The sequence below is a fragment of the Filicampus tigris genome, chromosome 10 (genome assembly GCF_054856515.1).
Source record: "Filicampus tigris isolate MCC_2025a chromosome 10, RoL_Ftig_1.0, whole genome shotgun sequence".
Lineage (NCBI taxonomy): Eukaryota > Metazoa > Chordata > Actinopteri > Syngnathiformes > Syngnathidae > Filicampus > Filicampus tigris.
The window spans coordinates 21,548,893-21,559,314 of NC_141226.1; the positions used below are offsets into that span (position 1 = coordinate 21,548,893).

The 10,422-nt window shown below is 47.0% G+C and overlaps 1 protein-coding gene across 1 annotated transcript; it reads right to left on the reverse strand.

The window, feature by feature from the left end:
* Positions 1-228: 228 nt before the first annotated feature.
* Positions 229-9,923, reverse strand: arhgap30 (Rho GTPase activating protein 30). Its single transcript, XM_086043376.1, has 13 exons — positions 9,884-9,923; positions 8,389-8,606; positions 8,224-8,326; positions 8,002-8,146; positions 6,913-6,995; positions 6,735-6,842; positions 6,535-6,653; positions 6,294-6,462; positions 6,082-6,179; positions 5,400-5,471; positions 4,694-5,296; positions 4,473-4,627; positions 229-3,739 (listed from the first exon to the last, which is right to left on the reverse strand). The coding sequence occupies exons 2-13, from the start codon at positions 8,474-8,476 to the stop codon at positions 824-826; spliced, it is 4,659 nt and encodes a 1,552-aa protein (XP_085899502.1). The 5' UTR covers positions 8,477-8,606; positions 9,884-9,923; the 3' UTR covers positions 229-823.
* Between the last annotated feature and the right edge of the window lie 499 nt (positions 9,924-10,422).

Here is a 10,422-nt window from a genome sequence, read left to right on the forward strand (position 1 = left end):
TAATTTCTCTTCTTTTGTCGTCTTTTTATTTCCAAAGAGTTAAATAAATACCACTCCAAATGGACTTCCAAAGTTTAATAAACCAGACACTCTTAGCACACCACTCTGGTTGAGTTATTTTTTTCCTACCATTTATTTTAGCTTAGTGCTAGAAGGTAATTCAAGCCAAAGCAATTATTTCTTTTAAGATAAGAACTTCAGACCCAAAATAAAATACAATGGCAAATGGTAACTGACGGCTTGATTTTTATTTTTATTTTTTTAACAAATAAGGCAGAGAAGAATCGACAAACGTCTATTAATAATATTAACGTCAGAGCGGTAATAGAAGACATCTTTAATTCATATACATATATATTTTAAACTGTACATATACATGCATGGACAGCAGACAGAAATGAGCGCAATTTGAAGTTTGTTTATTCAATACTAAAAATGATATCTCAAAGTACTTGGCTTAATGAAATATGAAAATACTTTTGCAGATCCCTTCGAAATGTCCCCACCTTCGATGTTCACCAAAAATTGACATGCACATGTTGTTCTCATCGATGAGCTAACCAGCAAAATTGGAATAGAAGTGGAAGTCCTTGGAAATTTGCAGTGATCACACACCTATTGTGAATTTTGCTGTTCAGCTCCTTGTAAGATAACAGAAATTGCACAATCACTGAAGCAACAATTGGAATTGTGCATTCGCAAGTTTTGACGAGGTCAAATGAAGTTCCGTTGAAAAGGTATTTGGGCATTCTTGGTTCGTCTTGAAGTTTCATCCGAAAGTCCGATATTACAAACTTTTTGTAAATCCTGTATCTTTGGACCATCACTGCACTTCACCCGCCCAATCCCGTTGCCGTTCCCGCTCACACTCGCGTTCCTTTTCTCGCCTCATGGTGGCTATGGCAACAGCCTCGTCGAAGCACATACTAAGAGGGCTGTTTCGGGACGTGTCCTTGCTGCAGGTGGCACCAACATCGTCCGGTGCGTAGGCATCTTTCCTCTCTCGCTGCTGCTGCTGCTGCTGCTGCTGCTGCTGCTGCTGCTGCTGCTGCTGCTGCTGCTGCTGCTGCTGTCGTAAGCTTCGGGCAGCTAGCTTGCAGTGTTGGGGCTTGGGTGGCACCACCGGCACCGCTTTCACTTGGTAAACTTTGGGCAGTTTCGAGACGACCAGCTTCCTTGCTACTCCTCGGTCCTCAGACCTCACACCTTCTCTGGACTCTGGAATATCACACTTGACTTCTTGCAAGGCTGTATTTCTAAGACTTGGTGTCATTGTCACTTCCTCACAAATGGGTTTGTCTTCTTTGGGCACCAACTTTTCCATAACTGCACCTTGGTGTTCACACTTCTCTGGTCCTCGCTCCTCAAACCTCGCACCTCTGGACTCCGGAAAGTCCGACCTGACCTCTTTCAAAGCTGTACCATGAAGACTTGGTGTCATTGTCACTTCCTCACAAATGGGTTTGTCTTCTTTGGGCACCAACTTTTCCATAACTGCACCCTGGTGTTCACACTTCTCTGGTCCTCGCTCCTCAAACCTCGCACCTCTGGACTCCGGAAAGTCCGACCTGACCTCTTTCAAAGCTGTACCATGAAGACTTGGTGTCATTGTCACTTCCTCACAAATGGGTTTGTCTTCTTTGGGCACCAACTTTTCCATAACTGCACCTTGGTGTTCACACTTCTCTGGTCCTCGCTCCTCAAACCTCGCACCTCTGGACTCCGGAAAGTCAGACCTGACCTCTTTCAAAGCTGTACCATGAAGACTTGGTGTCATTGTCACTTCCTCACAAATGGGTTTGTCTTCTTTGGGCACCAACTTTTCCATAACTGCACCTTGGTGTTCACACTTCTCTGGTCCTCGCTCCTCAAACCTCGCACCTCTGGACTCCGGAAAGTCCGACCTGACCTCTTTCAAAGCTGTACCATGAAGACTTGGTGTCATTGTCACTTCCTCACAAATGGGTTTGTCTTCTTTGGGCACCAACTTTTCCATAACTGCACCTTGGTGTTCACACTTCTCTGGTCCTCGCTCCTCAAACCTCGCACCTCTGGACTCCGGAAAGTCAGACCTGACCTCTTTCAAAGCTGTACCATGAAGACTTGGTGTCATTGTCACTTCCTCACAAATGGGTTTGTCTTCTTTGGGCACCAACTTTTCCATAACTGCACCTTGGTGTTCACACTTCTTTGGTCCTCGCTCCTCAAACCTCGCACCTTCTCTGGACTCCGGAAAGTCAGACCTGACCTCTTTCAGGGCTGTATCATGAAGACTTGGTGTCATTGTCACTTCCTCACAAATGGGTTTGTCTTCTTTGGGCACCAACTTTTCCATAACTGCACCTTGGTGTTCACACTTCTTTGGTCCTCGCTCCTCAAACCTCGCGCCTTCTCTGGACTCCGGAAAGTCAGACCTGACCTCTTTCAGGGCTGTATCATGAAGACTTGGTGTCATTGTCACTTCCTCACAAATGGATTTGTCTTCTTTGGGGACCAAATTTTCCATAACTGTGCCTTCATCTTCACCCCTCTCTGGTTGACGCTCCTCAAACCACAAGTCTTCTCCAGGCTCCAGAACATCAGACTTGACCTCTTTCATGGGCACTTCTCTAAGACTTGGTGTCACCGCCACTTCTTCACAAATGGGTTTGTCTTCTTTGGGCACCAACTTTTTCGGAACGGTACCCTCTTGTTTCCACCTCTTTGGTCCTTGCTTCTCCAACCTTCCACCTTGTCCAGAGTCCAGAAAGTCACTCCTGATCTCTCTTTGGGGGTTCTCTCTGAGACATCGCGTCACTGTCACTTTCTCGAGAATAGGTTTGCCTTCATCAGGTACCAACAATTCTGTTACCTCTCCTTCATGTTCACACCTCTCTGGTCCTTGCTCCTCAAAAGTCACCTCTTCCCCGGACTCCGGAACGTCAGAACTGACCACTTTTTGAGGTCCATCTCCAAGGCTTGCCGTCACACTTGCTTCCTTAAGGATTGATTTGTTTTCTTTTGGCATCAACTTTCCCACGACCGCTCCTTCTTGGTCACATCTTTCGGGTAGATTGATGTCCGCATCCTCTGTAACTTCCCTAGAAACATCTAGGAACTCCTTGACTGGGAGGGTTTCTTTCCTAGTACACTCAGAGACGGAGAAGTGATGGACTTCTCCGTCTTTACTTTCCTGTCTTACCTCGTCAACCTCTACATCGTCACTAGCCTTAACACTTGATTCATCCGCGTGTTCTTGCAAGTCCACACAATGGTGTGATGGCACTTCTAAGGGGAGAAGTTCTGGACCAGCTTCCTTGTTTCTGTGGTCGATTCGCTCCTCATTTTGCAGGTCGTCCGGTTCAAGATCGCACGCATTGCTCAGAAAGAAGTCCGCAGGAAGGCTCTTTGCGAACAAGCCGCTGTCTTCGTCACTGCTGTAGTAGTCGGCTGTGTCGTCATCTGCTGTGTCGTCTTCGTCGTCATAGCGACACTCCCCTGGTTGACACACGGGCGTGGTCATGTGAGGCAAGCTGAGAGACTTTGCGTGCCGCTCGTTCGCATCGATGCTGTGCAGCCGCTGGGGCGTCAGCTGCCTTTGAACGTCTGTCTCGGAGCTCACGCTTGGCCTGGTGTCGGGCCCCGCGGCGTGATCGGATGGTTGCTCCATGAGTTCATACTCGTCGTCGGAATGTCCGGGAGGTTCAACGGAGAATTCATTCACTTGGGAGGTGCAGTCCAGCAGGAAGTGGAGAGGAATCTGAAGAGACAAGTAAGTTTGAATTGGTTGATATTTTGTGAACCGCTAATATATTCCAGACGGGATACACCCTGGACTGCCAGTCATAGTTCAGCTAACATTTACAACTCAAGTCTTAAGACCATTCTTGAGATGCTTCACCTCCATCTTATGTCATGTTAAGACTTAAGCAAGGCTACACAATTGAGAGCCAACTTTCAGAGAAAGTTTAGTTTCAAGTAAGTCCAAGCCTTCAGCAAAACCTTGGTCTTTCGGTCTAAATCTTTCAGCGACGCAAGGATCCTTTGGAGCGAGTCTCAAAGTCTAGGTATTACGTTCCATGTCTTTGAGCAAAACCTTTGTCTGTAGGTGCAAGTCTCAAATACGACCTAGGTCTTACTGTCAAAATCTTTGGCCAGACTTTGGTCTTTTGCTGTCAGAGTTCAGTAAGACTGTCAAGGGCCATTTATCCCCTTTTTGGTCCCTGCTAGACTTTGTTCTTCTTTGCCTCTCAGTCTTTCTTTCAAATAAGAAATACAGTATGTGTTTTGGTCCGAGTCTTTAAGACCTTGGTCTTTTAGCTACAGTTCCCAACTAAACCTTTTAGTCTTCAACTATAAGTCTTCAAGGAAGTCTCAAACATGACCCAAGTCATTCTGCTTATCTAGTTACACAATAACCTTCTACAGAATACATTCTTTCAATGTGATAAGAACCGCACTCGTGTAGAGTAAAAAAGAAAAACAACAAATACCTGGCAGGAGACACTGCAGTCCATGTGATCCAGGAATTCAAAGTTGTCTTGAACATAGCCCGACAGCTCTTGGTCATCCTGCTCCACCTCGGTTGGGTTGAGGACGCCGGAGGGGTCAAAAACGTTGCTGTCCTCGCATTCGGCTGATGGCATTTCTGCAATTGAGAGGTTTGAATTAAAGGTGAGCTAGCGTGCGTCATGAGACATTATTTGGACATTACCTTCGTAGACATACTGTTGATAAACATCTTCATCTACGTTATAACGCAGACTTTTGGCACGTGTTTCTTTTGCCGCTGGCTCCGATCTACAGTCTCCCCCAACTGCTTCCTCATTGTTACCCTCTTCTCCCGCGTCAACTAATGCATTCGTGTCTTCATCCGCACTCATTTCCTTCTGGTGCCTGGTCACCTCTTTCCCCTCGTCGTGAGCTTCCCTGACTTCTTCAACTTTCATTTCTGTTCTTCCACTGTCCTTCCTCTGCACATTATCGCCTCCCTCTTTTTCGCCTCCATCCTTATCCCTGCCACGGTGGACCACCCGGTCACTCCCGCCTCCCCGCAGAAGGCCCAACGACTTGGCCGCTCTCCGACCCGCCTTCGCGAAGAGTACCGGCGATCCGGATCGGACAGAGTCGCTGTCCGCGCCGCCCAAGCCCTCGGGGTCAAGGGCCATGTAGGTGCTTTGGGTGCCCCCGCTCACAATTCCCGTCCCCCTGCGGTGGGTCACGGCATATTCACTTCGGCCGAATGGCCGAAGTGATGCTGCGAGTTCCAAGCCGGACATTTTGGTGGAGCGGGACGTCTGCAGAGGACGAATGGAATCTGGAACAAAAAGAAATATGAGAGATCTACACTTTCGAGGTTTGTGAATCTCTCAGAAAGATGATAACGGCGATGATGTTGTTGATGGTGCGACGAGCAGCACCTTCATTTGAATAAGACGAAATACTGAGGGAGTCCATGCTTCGAGCTGGACACAACACTGGTCCGTCCTTCTCTATACACAAAAAATACAGTATTAAGCATAGTGTTGACATAAGATGTAGCAGGGTAGACACATTGATTTCTAACATCGTTTTTTTATTATTTTTTTTTTTATGTGAGAGAGCTAACAGTATGATAAAAAGATTGCTGTGTATTTTTACTGCTCTCATCGGGCTCGATTTACTAAAAGGCTTGAGCGTGCCATAAAGGGCGCAAACTTGATTGCACACAAAAGTAGATGTGGAAGCTCATCTACTAACCCAGATGACAACAAATTATAGTACCAAGACTGACATCTGTAGCACAGGCCATCCGGACTGAAATTCGGATGGAAAATGCAAAGAAGAAAAAGGTGTTGCAGTATAAGAAATGGAAGACGCTAAATCAACCGTCAGCTTGACTAGTAAGTACGTGATTGTTGCAAACTTTTCGCCTTGTTTATATTGTGGTGAAGGACGCATTTTATAAAAACCCAACACAACCAGTCGCTCCTCGACTGTATTTGCGTACAGCAACGAGCCTCGGCAACGTTTTTTAATTGATTCGTGTTCCGATTGGCAACGCCGTCGCGCAATCGTCACCGCGACTGAAACAAGCGCATCGCTACTTCTACTCAAACACACCTTTGGCCGAGTGTTTGTGGCGTCTTCTCGGGTCCTGGAAGCGACTGCCAAGATTCAAATTGAACATCCACTTCCTTCTTTTGAAGGAGCCCTTCCTCCTGAGGTGAACAAAGCGTGCCGCCGTGTCACAAGACTCCAAATAAGAGCAAGCCAGAAGTTCTGTAGATGGTCTCAAACATCCTTGAGAGCACACCGTTAAATAGCCGACTCACTTATGTGTGCCTTCTATAATTGCGTGGTTGGGACTTATCGGAAGTGCACCATCCCCTGGACTGATGTGTCCAAAGTTTGCTGGAGGTTGAGCCTTGAAGAAGGGTTCCTCTTGTCCGGAGATGGCCGCCGCCGGGGAGGGAAGACACTTTCTCCTGACGGGCGTGGCGCCTGAAGGAAAACACAAGTGTTAAAAACACTCCCCGGAGGTCGAGCAGGCTTGCGCAATTGTGTTGCGTTTACTCGGCTGCGGGAACAGTTCAGGGACGTGTGTGAGGATGAACTCCACTACGACGGCCTGGACCCTGACCTCCATGAAGGCGGCGGTGCCATTAAAACCGAACACCTCGATGTCCTTTGACCTGAATTAGCAGATTTTGAGCAATTACTGGATTTCTCAAGTGTCCCCGGTCGGGGGCGAAGGAGAAGCGCGGCATCCGCACCGGAGCAGATTGGGAGCCCAGACGATGGCCAAGTTCCTGGCGTGCATGTTGGTCTCTGGTGAGTACGAGGCCATTTTGACGAGGTGGCACATGAGAAACTCCAGAGTTCTGGAGGGAGTCAGGCAAAGGCATTCAGACGCGATCGGCCGGAGCGGAACGGTTCGTGACGAGGCCGAACCTGTGATGCGGCGGCGGAAGTTCCTTCAGGACGTCTCGGATTTTCGCCAGCCGCTCCTCCTCCAGCTGGACGGCCACAGCCTCCTGCAGCAAGTACAAGAAACAAGAAGTTACATCCCATCAGATAAGATTGTTCCAGACTCTGGTTGAAAACGCAGACGTTATAGGCAGCGGTATAATTTTGCTGCCGATAAATGACTAAAAATAATTGGTGAAGGTCTTGACGCTTACGTTTCTGCCAAATCTCAGATCATCAATTTCTTCTGGAAGCAAATGAACAAAACATTTCCATTTGAGGCGGTGGTACGATTTCACTTCCTTGAAGATGAAGTCAACCCAAATATTTTTTCCAGAATATGTTCTATGCAAGCCCACTAGTTGAAACGCGGCATTCTGATAAATATTGCGTTTGTGTAATAAGAGTTAATCCACCCGGTTTTTTTTTAGCCATTTTGGCGGCGGCCATTTTGTCACTTCTGTCAACTGAAAATGACATCGCAGATGCTCAGGACTTGGGTAACAACCAATCACAGCTCGCCTGTTTTTCTGAAGCTGAGCTGTGATTGGTTGTGACTTGTTGTGATGTCATTTTCAGTCGACAGCAAGTGGCAAAATGGCCGCCCCCAGAGATGGCTAAAAAGGGCTGGATTAACTCTTTATCCACAAACGCAATATTTATCAGAATGCCGTGTTTCAACTAGTGTGCCTGCATACAACATATTCTTGAAAAAAAAAACGTTTGGGTTAGCTTCAAAGCTTTGTCAGAGATCTGCGTTCTTGAGAGATGCTACTACGCATTGGCTCAGTTTTCTTCTCTGTTCCCAGTGGTGACAAGCGTTCATCTCGATCTCTCAGAATGCACCTTTGGCAGCAATGTCGATTCAACGTGGAAATCCTCATTTAACATGTCGTGGTGACGTACACGGAAAAAAAAAACTTTGGTGGAGGTCTCTGATCTTGTCACTAATATTTCAGTCAAATCTCATGCAATCACTTTTTTTTTTTTTTTTTTTTTTTTTTTCCCCCTGAATGTGACGTTACAAAAAGGCTCCGGAAATGAAATGACGTGACGTGTCGGATGCTACTCAACGGCAAACTTGTCGTAAAGTTGGTACGTGAGCAGCGGGTTGGGCAGCTCCCGGAAGTACGCTTTGCACAGGGAGCTGACGCAGTGGATGTCCTGCAGGTACACGTCCTTGCGGAGGTCCGGGCTGCCGTCGCTCTCAAACTCGCTCCTGTTTTTGGAGGCAAAGAAAGGACACGGGTGTCGACGGACGACGCCTAAACAGCCGGGGGCGGCAAAACAACTCACCTGAGCTTCTGGATGTTGGATGAGACACCAGACAGCCTGTAGATTCCGTCCACAACGCCATGTTCCTCGACAAACCGGCTGCAGTACCGCAACACCTGCGGGACTGCAGAGGGATATCAAAGTTGGCAGTTCCGAGTGTTCGGTGGTCCACGACCCCCAACGTACCGTCGTGGCCGGTGGCGTTCAGGTGCTCCAGGAGATCACAACCAAACACTTTGTCTTTGCTGGCCCCTTTTCTCCGGACTCTCCTCATGGTTTGGCAACTGTTGTGTTTTCCCGCCGCCGGTCCAGCCGAGTTTTAGGCCAGATGCGACCGGACTCTCAAAGTGAATGGAGGCCTCGTCCTCAGTGCGGGGACGCGCTCATTTTTCATCGACTCGGCTCTGTCAAATAGGGACAAGCAAGGACCGCGTAAGGCGCCGGATGCCAAGTCCAAATCATTTCATGTGGCACGCTGAACACCACGACATTTGAGGTATATATTTTGGAAATCATTTCATCGAAGAATAGAATCAAAGAAGGGTAACGAACATGGAAAACAAATATTTCTCTCATATTGATGTCGAATTGACATCAGGTGGAAAGAGGTCCTTGGCCCTAAAAATAAAAAAAGCTTGGAAGCCCCCATCATTGTGCATATGTGGTTCAACCCCCCCCCCCCCCCCAAAGTGATGCACTTGATTTATTTTCAAAAGGCCACACCCATGCCTCTCCGACTCAATAAGCAAAACCAACCAATGGGTGGAAATCCCCCAGAGAATCTAATACACACAGCCCCTAAAAAACGCCTTACCATACATGGTCGTGGATCTTTTTCATTCAACATGATGCTAACACTTTGTTTCGGTTATAACAGCTTGTCAGCGACAAGATGACCACAGTTGAGTGGTTAGAGCAGAAGACTGTGAAAATGGAGGATGAGGGTTCAATTCTAGCCTCGGACATCTTTTAGCCTAACTACTTGTCTCGTTTTCACAATATTGTTTGATATAATGAATTGCGATTGTCGACATCTCATAGGGCGGCACAGTGGTCGACTGGTTAGCGCGTCCGTCTCACAGATCAGATGTCGTGGGTTCGATTTTGGCTCCGGCCTCCCTGTGTGGAGTTCTCTCATAGTCGTTTTTTTGTTTTGTTTTTTTTTTGCCCCAAAAAACGCCTTACTGTACATGGTCGCTTTTAAAAAATAAAAACGCTATAAATGGTCAATTTTCTTTCCACAAAAACGCCTTACTATTCATGGTTGTTGTTTATTTTCTTCACAAAAACGCCTTAAACCTCCACATTTGACATTTCGATTGCAATCGATAAGTCGAGAAACAAATTCATTGTTATAGTCTGTGGACCCCCTGAAATAGCCCTGGCCACCCCAAGGATAAAAGTCTAGCTCCGCCACTGTTTTGGACAAAACCGAAGACTAGGTACTTGTCCTGAGTGAAGCGCCGACCCCTTTCTGACAATTGCACGTTTGCCAGCAGGCCTCTCTGTCGATGTAGCGGAAGTGTTAAAACCCCTGAAGTTAGACAACTCCAAACCTCCAATGGCTTCCTCCGTATAACATCCCGACACCTGCCCCCTTCGGTTTGGGTCATAAGAACATCCACGGGGTCGAGTTTTTCTGTCAAAAAAAAAAAAAAGGGACAGAAAATTGCTGTCCTACCTTGACTCTGCATCTGCACAACACAAAGCGCAAGTGACGCAAGAAAACCACCAAACTTCCCCTCTGTTCACTTCCTGAACCTCGCCTCGGCTACAAAGTCTTCCGATTGGCTGAGAGACTGCGCCGCCGCCGTTTCTTCTTCATGGCATCCGCTTCCCTTCCGCGGATGTTTCGAGATACTTGCACAATTTCCAAGTCGGGTCCGAGCCAGAGTTTTATTGACACTGAAATGAAACTCAAGGAGAATGTGTCCTTTAAAAAAATACAAATAAAAAAAATCTGTTTTTTGCTTTTTGACCTGACGACTTTTAAAAAAATCACATCCTGGATTCTGCACAACAGTGTGAAGGTCATTTGAGAAGTTTCAAACCAGGGTTAGAGGTTGCAAGCCAAGGTTATGTTCAAGCCTGGGTTTGGGCTTCGAACCAGGGTAAGTGTTTAAATTAGGGTTTTAAGGCTGGGTAAGTATTTAAAAATTAGGGTTTCAAGCCAGGGATAGGGTTTGAATTGGGGTTTCAAGGCTGAGTTAGTATTCCAAA